Raw genomic sequence first — 15,118 nt, forward strand, 5'->3', positions numbered from 1 at the left:
AGGGCAGCCAGCATCAGCCTAGCTCCTGATGGATGCTGTGAGAAAAGTACTGAAAGAGGCCCTGATATCGACACGGTTTGGAGCTTCCTTTCATGGATTCCTTCCTGGTGTTCATAGGTTTTAAGGCCAGACTCCTATTGTTCTTCATAAACTTATAAATCCCTCCCAATCAAAGGGAGCTTTTGGCAGAGAAAGTGTCTCAAAAGTGGACCTACCAGGGTTTCCTGAGTCCTGTTTCAAGTTTTACCACAGGCAGGTACAGAGAACCATTAATATTTCTGTTGTGCTCTTCTAAGGGCTTGTCTTCACTACCCGCCCGGATCGGCGGGTAGAAATCAATCTCTCGGGGATCGATTTATTGCGTCTCGTCGGGACGCGATAATCAATCCCCAAATCGACGCGTGTACTCCACCAGCCCAGGTAGGAGTAAGCGCCGTCGACAAGGGAGCCGCGGCGGTCGATTTGCTGCCGTCCTCACAGCCGGGTAAGTCGGATCAGATATGTTGAATTCAGCTACACTATTCCCGTAGCTGAATTTGCGTATCTGAATCGATCCCCCCCGTAGTGTAGACGTAGCCTAACAGAAGCACCAACTTATCTTAGTCTAGCTCATTAGCCATATAGCTGTTCCAGTTGAGTTGTCATAGCAACAGAGAATGATTATGTCTGGAGCCGCTGTGGGGAATATACTTAGAGAAGGTTGTGTTTCTTCCTCTTTTTAAGCTTCCGGGAATGTTTAATGCTTGTGTTTGTAACCCTGCAAGTTCTGAAGAAGGTAAAAGACCTGAAACGATTTGGTCAAATATATTGGGAACTAAGACAAATTCAAAGAACAAAGAGTTGTATTTATTTCATGATATGCTAGAATTTTTACTTGATAATGAAGAGGGTTTTGAACCACATTGAAACATAGAATTAAACTGTTTGGAATCAGCAGATCATGCTGTCTGTTCTCAAGGATTTTATTTGAAAAATAGGGTGGGTACTCTAATTTTAGGGCTCAAATCCTTCAAGTCTTGCTCAGACAAGGCTCTCATTGAGGTGAGAGACTGAGAGTTGTATGTACTTCTCAATGCATTACAATTATGAACTAAAATGGGAGTTTTGGCCAAGATGCCTGCAGGATTGGTCCCAAAACATTTATTGTGGCTGGATGACTGAAATAGTTTACAGATGAGATTAAACTTAATCTAATTGCTGTATCCTAGCAATCTATGAAGTCATTTAGACATCTGACTGGTTAGTGTGTTGTTGAGCGTCTCTGTACTAGCAATAGCTATTCCTCTGTGTATCCAGAAATTCATAAACTCTTCAGCTGAGTTGCCTGTAAAAGGACCTTGTCTTTCCTACACGCAAGACTGGGTAAATAGATTAGGTGTACTTATTGGTTCAAACAGCTTGAGTGAAATTGAATATGTAAAATAGTTGGAACTGAACAAGTCAGTCTCTTTAGCTAGAGTTAAAATGAGATTTCTGTTCTGGCTTTGTGTTTTTAGTTATGCTTGAATGAGTCATGTTCAGGAGATTATTTTATATCAGGGTCTGTACCAATAATCTATTTCATTTTATTTAAGGTAGAAGTGGTGCTAGGTATTTCAATAAAATGATGAATTGTAATATCAGTGGGGAGTCCCCTTCCCATTGCTGGATGGGTTCCCTTGCAGAGTTTAATGGATGAGGGAATTTTTGCCTGCTGGGATAGTCTCCACTCACATGGGCTGCTGCCCTTATATCACCCCTCACCCCACCCTTTTCTATTACAATTACCTGATGGAGGAGGAGAGAGGGTGTTGCCAGGGTTCTGGAAGAGACTTTTGAAATGAAGTCAGTATAAGATAGAAGTGGAGTCTATATTAACCCCTCCCCCATCCCATCAGAACAAGGAAGAAAACGTACTGTATGTCTATGCAGTGTGGTTGTAGCCATGTTGGTCCCAGGATATTAGAGAGACAAGATGGGTGAGATAATATTTTTTTATTGGACCAACTTCTGTGGCTTGAAAGCTTGTCTCTCGCACTAACAGAAGTTGGTCCAATAAAAGATATTACGTCACCCACCTTGTCTCTCTGCTCTATTTGTAGACATTTTGAGTCTGCACAGTATACACTTCATAGGCCTTATAGGCTTGGTCTACACTACCCCCCTAATTCGAACTAAGGTACGCAACTTCAGCTACGTGAATAACGTAGCTGAAGTCGAAGTACCTTAGTTCGAACTTACCTTGGTCCACACTCGGCAGGCAGGCTCCCCCGTCGACTCCGCGGTACTCCTCTCGCCGAGCTGGAGTACCGCAGTCGACGGCGAGCACTTCCGGGTTCGACTTATCGCGTCCAGACTAGACGCGATAAGTCGAACCCAGAAGTTCGATTGCCAGCCGCCGAACTAGCGGGTAAGTGTAGCCAAGGCCATAGATATGGGGATACAGAGCAACTGCACAGAACCATGTGTCTGAGCTCTCCCTGCATCCATGTTACTATCTTCTCCCCATAGAGACTAGGAAACTAGGAGAGGTGGGCTTGAGCTGCAAAATCACTTCTAGATCTGAGCTTCCTCATATTTGGGGGAAGTTGGATCTGGGGGATTTGTTTGTTTAGCCCATAATAAAAATAAAGTCCACTTGCAAAGTATGGCTCTGATCTGAATCTAGCCAAAGTTTGGGAGTGTTTAAACAAGCATTTTGGGTCAGGCTCATTTCTAGAAAAAAAACAACAATGAGAAACAGAACAATAGAGCCATTATGTTAGTCACTTAACTATATTCTTTTCTAGATGTGATTAATCTACTGCATAGAAATTACAAGGACAAGTTCTTGAAATACATTTGGGGTATTTTGGTCTGTATAAGAATCTGATAAGAATTTAAATCCTTACGTTATTTTCTTTAATCTTTGCCCTTGCTGATGACCTAAAATGTTTGTAAATGTCACAGTGTAATTAAGGCTCTTTCCCATTTGTAGGGGAAAGTCAGTTGAGGTAGGGGAGCACCATCATGTAATCTGTCAGTAACCCCTGTTCCACAGGGGCATCTTGCATTGGCTGTGCAGCCCAGAAGGTTAGCAGCGCCAGCATGAGCAGATCTAGGGAACCTATGGGATGCACTCATTCAGCACATCTCCCAGGCTGCCTCTGTTAGTGTGGAAAACTAATGGTGTCCCAGCTGGAACATGAACATTGTCTCATATGGTGGAATCCCAAGAAGAGACTGAAGGGGGAGGGTTGAGGGATATAATATTCCAGTGGGATAATCCTTATTTTGTTTAGGACAGAGTTTTATGGTTAGACACACATTCTGGTGTCGGAAAAGCACCTTTACTGCTTTGACCTAATTCATCCCTGATGCAGGTCAATTTAATCAATCAGACATGAACCTGGCCCTTCATGTGTATTTTTATTTTTGCTAAAAGCAATTGTACTTTTTGTGCCAGCAACTGATATGCAGCTAATAAAAACAATGGTTCAACTTCTGCCATCCTTAATTGAGCAAAATTCCATTGAAGAACTTGGCCCTTATCAACGAGCTGAGTAATAATTGACAGTAGAGTGGAGAATAAGGTCAAACACAAACTACAGCTCTTAGTATATACTCAGTGCTCATATTCTTATATAAGCTCCCTACACAATACCAGATGAGATCTTATATGAGTATTACCACTTATCCACACCTACCTAGCAGAGTCTCAGGAAGGCACAAGATAGATAAATAAGTGGCAAATGATTATGAAAATATAATCCTGTTGAATTATACTTGTATGGATGTGGAAGTACCATGCAGATTTGCAGAACTGGACAAATAATGCAAAAGATGTTATGCAAATATTTAATCACATTTAAAAATGAATTTGCTTCAGATATGCTCATGTCCTTTTTGTATTCGATTTCCATAATAATTTGAGCAATCAGGTTTTACTGACACATCTATGAAAAAAGAATTTCAAAGTCACACTCACGGGTGTTCATTGGGGCAGAATTTTAAGTTAGCTGTAAGTGCTTATTTGTTTACTCAATCAGGAGAAAGGATCAAGACCGTATGGCTTATCTGACCAATGAAAATGAAGCAGTACAGATCGTATTTCAAATACCTGCAATAATCTGATAGAGTAAAAAATTCATTGAATATGTTTGAATAACAAATACATTCAAGGAAATCATAATCTGCTTCCAGATATCCCAGGGCCAGGAAAAGAGGATACATTCATTGAACAAATGGTTGAGAATTATTCATTCATCTCAGCAAATGTACCAGTAATACACTGTAATGTAGCATTTACCTCTGCTCTCAGATTAGAGTGTGTCCATTCTAGAATCAAGTTTACCAAATGAATCAAGATTTATATATGAAGCTATTTATTCCCCAGCGGAAAAAAAAATCATGGATTACTTTTTCTTTTGGTTTTGTCAGCTAGAACCTTATTGCTTCCTGATTTTTCTTCCAGCATCAGCACCCCAATCTGATGAAGGCTCTGACATAGATTCTGAACCAGATTTACCTTTAAAAAGAAAGCAGCGTCGTAGTCGAACAACCTTTACTGCAGAACAACTAGAAGAACTGGAAAGAGCTTTTGAGAGGACCCACTACCCTGATATTTACACTCGGGAAGAACTTGCACAAAGAGCCAAACTTACTGAGGCTCGGGTTCAGGTACATGTTTAAAAAGCTGTCTAAAGAAAGCAGTTTCCTTTTCCATCATTGCATAGGTTTATTAGAAAGCTGATACATCATTTTGTTTATGTTCTTGTATAACTATAATATGGGATAAAAGGAAAAATGAGAAGCCAGGTTGTTTATAAGCTCAGTTGTTGGGTTTTTTTTTTTTACACCTACCAATGGACAATGATTTTCCGATTTTCATAACTGTGGATCACTTTGAAGGAGAGATTTTTTGTTGTTTACAGATCATGGTACACTTACAATGAATGTAATGGAAAGAGAATAGAGAAAAAATTATCTATTTTCCCAATTTGTTTAATTTGCACACTTGACAACACTTTGTATATAGTCCGTTTAACTGTTTCCCCCACTATAATTAAGTAGCTAGTTTCCCCTGGTTTGTATTGGACAGCAACATGGGAGAGAATTTAAAAAAAAAAGAAAAGAAAAAAGGAAAATTTGACTGTAAACCACAAAAGTTGAAAGGGTGACTCGTGTACTACCTGAAACTACTTGCACTTTAACTTATGAAGTTGACGAGATTTCAAGTATATGGTGTCTCCTTTCATCCCCATTGTCACTTCAATTAAGAAATCCTTGGACATACACATTTTCAAAATAATATGGATCTGAGTAGATGTAAACAAATTAAAATTCTGATGGAGAAAATAGTGGGATTATATAAATAGGCATAAAGTGGGTTTTCAAACCCCCCAGTTGGCCAATTCTGGAATGGACTGTCCCAAAGAGTTTAGGTTCAGAGTGCATCAGACACTTTCTGCTTCATGGTTGCCGAAGAGAACTACTTCCTACCAAACCCAAAATCATACAAAACTTGCCTGGTTTGGAGTTCCATTACTAACTGAAAACAAGGATCAGATTTGCTAACAATTGTGATTCATTTCAAAGGATTTGTGCCCCATTTTGAGCTAGTCTTGAGTGGTCTTGGGTAAGCTTAACTTTGGGTGTTGAACTCAGGCAAAATGTGTGTCTGCACATATTTCAGGAAGGAAAACAAATGAAATTTGGTTGCTTTGGCTGAATTTTGCTTTGATGTTTTGAGTTCTTTTGAAGTTGAACCTGGGGAGGCGGGATGTTCCAAATCCCCGTAAATTGAAACAATATTGGTGCTAACCCTTGCAAAATAAGAGTGCCAATTGCAACACAGCTCTATTGCTGTGTATACTTCCTCACGGATCCAGCCATTTTGAATTTTGCCCATTTTTGACTTTCTTACTGAAGTGTTCACAAAGCTCTCGTAACTGTCCTGTTACAATTGGGAAAGCAAATCTACTGCGTGGATGAACTGTAGTTCTTTGAGAAGATAAACTCAATGAGGCATAGTTCCATTATTACTTGATATTACTCACCTTTACTGAGAGTGAAAAGCCAACAAAACAGATGACAGCATCTTAAATGGAATTGTACTGCACTAGACTAAACTGGGCAGTGACAATGGGATGTGCTGTGCACAAATATAACAACTATGATCTTCTACACTAGGTCTATTAGGAGTAAGAATAGCTTCTAGTGTATGGAGTTCCAGTCTACATTAACTTTAACGTCAAATGTGAAAAACAATAAAAAAGTTATTAATATTTTTCTTAATTAGTGACCCACAGTTAGAAGAAAAGCAGAACTCTCATTAACATAACAGCTGTCTTAATGTGGCTTTAACCCTGTGACTTCTTACATTCCGTATGACTTCCTCTGTTCCCTTGAGACTCTCACCAATGCTATGATCTACAGCCTCACAAATTCCCTAGTACCTCTAACATATGGATCTTTGACTTAACCCAGCGTGGAAGGAAAGATCCCAGTCAATCAATGATTAAAATACCAGAACTAAAGCTTTTCTGGATTAAAGAGGAGCTTCATCTGAAATAGCCAGTCTGTAGGTACTTGCTTAGTCTTCTCCATCTGCCTGGACCACTAGAAGTCTGACAAAGTGGTTCAGCACTAGCTGAAGATTGTACACAGTATTGCATAAAACACATGTATGAAGGACATGATCTAAAAGAAGAATCATAAAAGGAAAATTGCAAAGTGATTTAAGGATGAGGAGATGAATGGCTATAGTGACATGGCATTCGTAGTTTTGCTTAATCATCTTTCGCTGATTTACCTTTTTTTGCGGGGGGTGGGTAACAATCATAGACTCATAAGACTGGAAGGGACATTGAGAGGTCATCTAGTCCAGTCCTCTGCATTGAGGCAGGATGACCCCTGACAGGTGTTTGGAGATTTTTAAGATCAGGTTAGACAATGATGGAGATTCCACAACCTCCCTAAGCAATTTATTCCAGTGCTTAACTACCCTGACGGGAATTTTTTCCTAATGTCTAACCTAAACTGCCTTTGCTGCAATTTAAGACCGTTGCTTCTTGTCCTATCCTCAGAGGTTAAGGAGAACAATATGATAGGAGCCTAGAAAAATGATCATTATCAGTAGCTGTGTCATTTCCCCCCACACACACACACACGGGCTACGGTAACAGCAGATACTGTTTTTATCATGCAGGAAGCCACTGTTGTATGTCAGTTACTAGTCTTTATACACTACGAAATATCTGCCAAAACTAGGGTGACCATATAGCAAGTGTAAAAAATCGGGACGGGGGTGGGGAGTAATAGGTGCCTATATAAGAAAAAGCCCCCAAAATCGGGACTGTCCCTATAAAATCGGGACATCTGGTCACCCTAGCCAAAACCAATCCTCCCTCCAGCGTCTTAAGGCCTCACTGCGGGAGCTCCATTCCGACACATCTACTCTATTGGAATGAGGCTGCACTCTGGGGAACCACAAAACATTTGGCAGACTGAGAAGTCACCTCCATAGTGTAGGGTTACCATATTTTGAGCCTCCAAAAGGAGGACACTCCACGGGGCCCCGCCCCCAGGCCCCCGGCCGAGCACCCCCGGCCCGCTCAGCACCCCCTAGCCCGGCCCCCGGGCCCACGGCCGAGCACCCCCAGCCCGCTCGGCCCCCCCCGGCCCGGCCCCCAGGCCCCCGGCCGAGCACCCCCGGCCCGCTCGGCACCCCCCGGCCCCCGGACCCCCGGCCGAGCACCCCCGGCCCGCTCGGCACCGCCGGCGCTCGGCGCCAGGCCCTGCCGGCCCCCGGACCCCCGGCCGAGCACCCCCGGCCTGCTCGGCACCGCCGGCGCTCGGCGCCAGGCCCTGCCGGCCCCCGGCTCCCGGCCCCGCCGGCCCGGCCCCACCGGCCCCAGGCCCCACCGGCCCCCGGCGCTCGGCGCCCCCGGCACCGCCGGTGCTTGGCACCCCCGGCGCTCGGCACCGCCGGCCCCCGGCCCAGCTCCCGGCCCAGCACGGCCGGCCCCCGGCCCAGCCCCCGGCCCAGCCCCGCCGGTCCTGATTTTCCCGGACATGTCCGGCTTTTGGGGATTTCCCCCCGGACGGGGATTTGGAGCCCAAAAAGCCGGACATGTCCGGGAAAATCCGGACGTATGGTAACCCTACCATAGTGGAGCTGCTACTTCTGCTCCTTTAGGGTATGTCTACATGGCAATTAAAAACCATGCCAGCTGATTCGGGCTTGGGCTAAGGGGCTGTTTATTTGAGGTGTAGATATTTGGGCTTAGACTGAAGCCCAGGCTCTAGGACCCTGCAAGGGGGGAGGGTCCCAGAGCTCAGGTTCCAGCCCGAGCCCAAATTTCTACATCGCAATTAAACAGCCCCTTAGCCCAAGCCCTTTGAGCCTGAGTCAGCTGATGCAGGCCAGCTATGTGTGTCTAACTGCAGTATAGAAATACCCGTAGACATTTTTGACTCTAATATCCCTCCATCACTGCCCTCCCCCCTTACAATGTTCTAGACTCTATTACCAGCTGAGGAAAGAAACTTGCAGCCAAAATTACATAAAAATTGTAACAGAGAGCTCAGCTACGGATGGAGCTTCTCCCCTTAAGACATAAATTGTATGATATGGGAGAGGCACAGAGATGGAGAGGGAGGTAAAGAGTATGGTGGAGATTGGGCATATCCAGTTCAAGTCACACTCAGTCAGAATGTGAACTCCATTCTCAATTAGATTAAGGTTTGTTCCCATAGACATGTGTACAGTGGTAAAGTTTATGTGTGTGATATTGGGGAAATGGACATATATGTTAGGATAGAAAGGAAGTGGGATTGTTCTGTAGGTGGGGAGCTTGTGAGTGTGATGATGTTTGTTTGTGTAGTGAGAGATATTAGAGATGAAGTTGTACACATTTAATGTTGCTTTCACATGTGATGACTTGGATTTGTATTTTTTTTTTTTTTGGTCAGGCGATGCTCTTGAGTTACCTTAACTCTATGCTAATGATGGGGTTTTGTGTGTGTAGAAGATTATGGTTATGGAGCTGGTTGGGAACAGCCATTTCCATTCTGCAGGATGGAATTTCAACCTTTTATTTTATTTTATTTTATTTTATTTTTTATTGTTCTGAATTGGAATGAAAAGCCAGAATTTCTTGGGAATGAAATTTTAAAAAAGAGAAATGTTTCATTTTGATTTTGACTTTTTAAAATTATACTCTTAATAATATAAAATAAATGTCTAAACCAGGGTTTCTCAAACTGCATTGCATTGCGACCCCCTTCTGACAACAAAATTACTACATGACCCTGGGAAGGGGGACCGAAGCCCAAGCCCCACCACCTCTGCTGCCCAGAGTGGGGGCGCCAAAGCCTGAGGGCTTCAGTGCTGGGCAGTGGGGCTCAGACTTAGGCTTCATCCCCGAGTCCCAGCAAGTCTAAGGCCAGTCCTGGTGATCCCATTAAAACAGTGTTGTGACCCACTTTGGGGTCCTGACCCCCAGTTTGAGAACCGCTGGTCTAAACAAAAAATCATTTTGAAATGAAAAATCAAAATGACGTTATTGAAAATACTGTTTCAGCAAAATCAACACATTCCTGGGTAAAGCTTCAGGTTTCATGAAATGGCATTTTCCTACAGAAAAATCTTCCATCAGAAAATTTTCAACCAGCTCTAGTTATGCTGAGGTAGTCACCCACTCTCTATGGGTCAACAAGTCTGGCTGACATGTCTGAGATTTCTAGGCAAACAAACTACTAGCCATAGATAAAGGAGCATAAAAAGGTACAAAAACGTCCTTCAATTTGAGTCTGGTTTTTAACTCAATAGTATGAAAAAGGAGGGGTTTTGTCCCAAGAGTTTTATCCCGGTACAAGTTGTCTGCTAATACCAACATCTTAGAGTACAGGCCTCTTACGCTGTTTTGGGGAGTTACTTAATTGACCACAAATGGCCCAGCCTTGTTACCTTGACAATCTCTACATATCGTGTGGTCTTTCCTGTGTTGCTCTCCTGCTTGTTATCTCCTACGCAGGCTCTGAGACTGAAACTTTTAAACACCGAAAAAGTTTATTTTTGTCACTTTTCTGTATCTGAAAAATAGTTGAATGCATGTTTCTCAAAATTTTCAGGAAAAAACAAATCACCTCTGGGATGAGATCAAGTCTATTTCAGCCTGACAGGAGACACATTTGAAAGTTGCAAGCAAATAAAAACAGATATTATAGTGAGTGGTTTTTATCAGGAAAATATCTTTGCTAAAGTGGAAATGAAAGTTGTAAATATTACCAGGTTTATAACTATCACGGTTACTTAAGGGCCGGACGGTGCCACTTAGGCACAGCCCATACTAAGAGCAGCACCATCTCTACAATGCCTCCTGCAGCTTCCTGGTGCACAGAGCTGTGCCTCCATTACATCAACTGCTGTGTGGTGCCTCTTTAGGATATGTCTACAGTGCAAAGAAAAACCTGAGGCACTCCGTTGCAGAGCCCAGGTCAACTGGCTCGGGCTCACGGGGCTTGGGCTGCGGGGCTAAAAATAGCAGTGTAGACGTTCCCATTCAGGCTGAGCCCAAGCTATGAAACCTGGCGAGGGTGGGGGGAGGGTCTCAGAGCCCAGGCTGCAGCCCAAGTGGGAATATCTACATTACTATTTTTAGCCCTATAGCCCGAGCCCAAGTCAACTGACCTAAGCAGTGCAGTGGGTTTTTCTTTGCACTGTAGACATACCCTTACTCTCTCCATGGGGCAACTCTGTTGGCTGGTGCAAGGACAGAGGGGCTGGAACCATGATCCTGCCTCTGCCCTGCCCCCCCCAGCCCTCTTTGGGGCACCATGTACCCCAGAAAGAGTCCGGACAAGGCAGTTTCTTTACTCCTCTGCATGCAAGGGCTGCAATTCTGTCTGACCCTTAATCAGGACACACACAATCTAGGCAGCATCTAGCCCTAACGGAACATAATAACTGAATCCAAAATCACAGATGCTAGGAAGCTTGGAAATGCAAAGTTAAGGCTGTCTTTAAAAGCCTCCCCTGTGCATTAGAAAATAAGATGCATGGTCACCCAAAGAATCATAACTTTGCTCTCTCTTTCCAACCTATGCACTCATCATGGCACATTATTTGTAAGACATTTGGGCATGCCTCCACTGGGGACATTTTCTGGCAGGTTTCAAAAACCAGTCTGCTAAACTGATTTAAAAACTGTTTAGAAATGTAGTGTAGATCCAGTTTGAGATGTCCTGACCCATTTTTACTGAATCAGTTTGAAGACCACCTCCAGGTTAGAAAATGTCTTTGATTAAGGACTTTTAAATGTGGGACTTGATTTTTGCCCAGTGTCCAAGCTCTGCTTGGTGCAGGGAAGAGGAAGGGGACCAGTTTCTTCTCCTTGATTCTGTGCTGGCCAGGATATCAGAGCAACCAAAGGGTTGCTCTAACTTTGTCACCATTACTAAGTCCTCAAGGACTTTACACCAGTGGAAGATTGGCGTAATAGAGAGATATTCCACTTCTCTGCCCCCTGCATGCCTCCCTCCTTCACTAGCATGCTCTCTACAGTGAGAGGTGCAAAGGGGCCAGATCATAACCATGAATCAGACCCAATATCTTGATAAGGCTCTAAGACATTCACAGCCTGTTGCAGACAACTTAAATCACTCCTGCCAAGCTATAGATTATCTGTATACTTGAGGAACTCTGAAGAACTTGGCTTTTGAGATGTACATCCCCAACAATCCTGTGCCCTAGGAATGTAATTTCTTTGTTAGCCTTTACAAAGTTTATAGCATTGTAAGGTATGACAGCTTTGTATCTTTTTGAACAGTTTTGCAGTATGACACGTACTTCACATTTGAAAAGCCATATATTTGCAGAGTGGGGGATTATCCCTAATGTGATACATTTTGGCGAAGAGATGTGAAATCCTGTCCTTTCCAAGTGATTGTGCATGGCCTTGAAGATGGCCCAAGGAATAATAGACCAATGAGACTAATTTTCATACCTGGAAAGATACTCGAACCAATTAAACAATCAATATGTGAGCACCTAGAGGATAATAGAGTTATTAGGTATAAGCAGCATGGATTTGTCAGGAACAATTATGACAAACCAACCTAATTCCCACCCCTGCTTTTTTTTTTGGACAGGGTTGCTGGCCTAGTGGTGAGGGGAAAAGCAGTAGATGTGATATACCTTGACTGTAATAAGGCTTTTGACAGTCCCACATGACAGTTTCATTAGCAAACTAGGGAAAGGTGACCTAGATGAAATTACTATAGGGTGGGTGAACAACTGGTTGAAAGACCGTACTCAAAGAGTAGTTACCAGTGGTTTGCTGTCAATCTGGGAGGCCATATCTAGTAGGATTTCACAAGGGTCAATCCTGGATCTGTTACTATCCAGTATTATCATTAATGACTTGGATAATGGAGTGAAGAGTATACCTACAAAATGTGAGGATGACACCAAGGTTGGAGGGGTTGCCAGCATTTTGGAGGACAGGATTACCATTAAAAAAGACCTTGACAAATTGGAGAACTGGCCTGAATTCAACAAGACGAAATTCAATAAAGACAAGTTCAAAGTGTGTACTAAAGAAGCAAAAATGAAATGAATAACTACAAAATGGGAAATAATGGACTAGGTGGTAACATTACTGAAAAGCAGTTGGAGATTATAGGGGATTGCAAATTGAATATGAGTCAATGTGATGCAGTTGCAAAAAGGCTAATATCATTCTGGAGTGTATTAACAGAGGTGTTGTATGTCGGCAATAGTGAGGCCTCAGCTGGAGGATTGTGTCCAGTTCTGGCTTTGGGAAAAACGTGGGTAAAATGGAGAGAGTCCAGAAGAGAACAACAACAATAGATAAAAAGTTTAGAAAATCTGACTGATGAGGAAAAGCTAAAAAAACTGGGCATTAGTCTTAAGAAAAGAATGCTGAGGGATGAGCTGGTAAGTCTTCCAATATGTTAAGGGCTGTTATAAAGAGGACTGCAATCAATTGTTCTCCATGACCACGGAAGGTAGGACAGGAAGTAATGGGCTTAATGTGCAGCAAGGAAGATTTAAGTTAGATATTAGGAGAAACTTTCTGTCTATAAGGGTAGTTAAGCTCTGGAATAGGCTTTTAAGAGAGGTTGTAGAGTCCCCATCATTGGAAGTTTTTAAGAACAGGTTGGACAAACACGTGTCAGGGATGGTCTAACTTTATTTGGTCCTGTCTAAGCACAGCAGGCTGGACTTGAAGACCATCCTGCTCTACATTTCTGTGACTCTATATGGCAGAAGTTTGTTTTAGTCACAGGCGCCAGCTTTCTCATTTCTCTAGAGGTACTTGATCCTGGCTCTGCCCAGGCCCCGCCCCCACACCACCTCTTCCCCCAAGGCCCCACCCTGCCCTGCTTCTTCCTGCCCCACCCTCGCTCCACCCCATCCCCCCAGTGCCTCCTGCATGCTGCTAAACAGTTGATTGCAGCAGGTGGGAGGCACTGTGGTGGGGGGAGGAGCTGATTGGTGGGGCCCAACGGTGGGTGCTGAGCACCCACTATTTTTTCCCATGGGTGCTCCAGCCGTGGAGCACCCACAGAGTCAGCGCCTATCGCTGTAACCATGTAAAGGGTGGAGGGCACTTTGTATTCATGCCTCAGTAATGTACAATCAGCCCATCAACAAGAATAGGGAAGTCCGGTTAGGTCACCTCTCCATTTTGAAGTCAGTGATGTAATGCAGATGTGTGCTCTTTGAGGATGGGAATTTCTCAGCTTTCATTCATTCAGTGGGTGCTAATATAGTGGAGTTGTTACAATTGAACTGCACTTCCTATGACTTTATTCCTTAAGTAATTGATTTGATATGGGAAGCATTATTTCCACCTCAACCAAGTTTTTTGCCTGGGAATTTCCTTAGTTTTTTTTTTATAAAAGTATTTAAGAGTTGCTCTGTAAGAGGAGTGCCTCACAAACTGTTGGTAGAGCTTGCAGAGGTGGAACCTGCTCTTCCTTAGATTATCCTCTACCTCCATGTGGCTTTCTCCTCCACAGACTGCCCTTGGACCGCCATGGCCTATGCCCCTACAGTTGCCCCCAAGCAGGCCATCTGCAGTCTGTGTATGCCTCTGATTTAGCACCACATTCTGCCACCTATACTCATATTAACTAGTACCTTATTCTCCAACTAATACAATTGAAAGTGATAGAACTATTCATAAAGTATTACTAAGCGTGAATAATGATGGCAAATTCTGGTTCTTAATAAGTAAATAATTTCCATTCACAACTTCCCTGTAATTAATCAAAGGCAACAGATTACACCAGATATGGAATTTCTAGTCTAACTCCTCAATTTTAGTTATGATATGCGAAAGAAAAAATAAATAAGAAAAAATTTCACAAAGTGAAAACATCTATTTTAATTTTGTCTCGTCTCTCAAATCCCTTGTTTGTTTTGTTTCGAACTTTACAGGAAAAAAAAATCATGTGTGTGAAAATTCAGATTGATTCTTAAAAAAAATTAGTGTGCGGATGGCATATTTCAAAATCCAACTTACAATGGTGAGCTTGCTACTGCCTTATTTATGGAACAATGCTATGTAACAGAATAATCAGCTCAGCTGCAAATGGAAAAACTCTTCTAAGCCTAGAAGTCTCAAGTAGTTTTTAAAAAAAAATGCATATCCTTTTCATAGATATTTAGTTACATGTTATTTTTTCTTTCTTTTCTGCTTTTCTGTAGGGATGGGATGGGGAGGGGAAAGGAAGGCAAGAGAGAGTGACAAAGAATTTGCCATCGCTTTTGTTAGGTTTTAGTGAGCTTTTAAAATTGACATTTTAAAATCCAATCCAGTGGATTTAATAGTCTCTCTTTTTTTTTAAGTAACAAACTGAACTCGTGGTAGGCAGTTACTGAAAAATGATGTGAAAGGATGAGCTGTGTCAAGAGTGAAGACTTTACTGAAGCTGCATTCCCCTAAAGTAGATAGAGTAGAGTCCAAACTACTCAGCCTACCCCTGTGGGATAGAAGATGGGTAGCGTAAGGTATAGATTCAGGGACAGTGAGCACCTTTTGACACATCTCTGTTGTTAATCCTGCTTTGTTATAAGGAATCTGTTTTGAGGCACATCCATTTTACATCATGTAGAGAAGAAAAG

The 15,118-nt window shown here is 42.8% G+C and overlaps 1 protein-coding gene across 2 annotated transcripts in view; it reads left to right on the top strand.

The window, feature by feature from the left end:
- PAX3 (paired box 3) overlaps positions 1-15,118 on the top strand; it is a 111,310-nt gene that overhangs the window by 73,244 nt on the left and 22,948 nt on the right. For both annotated transcript variants that reach the window (XM_042853579.2, XM_005282530.4), the window contains exon 7: positions 4,433-4,638. In XM_042853579.2, coding sequence (XP_042709513.1) covers positions 4,433-4,638 — 206 coding nt within the window. The remainder of the gene's footprint in view (positions 1-4,432; positions 4,639-15,118) is intronic.

The sequence above is a fragment of the Chrysemys picta genome, chromosome 9 (genome assembly GCF_011386835.1).
Source record: "Chrysemys picta bellii isolate R12L10 chromosome 9, ASM1138683v2, whole genome shotgun sequence".
NCBI lineage: Eukaryota > Metazoa > Chordata > Testudines > Emydidae > Chrysemys > Chrysemys picta.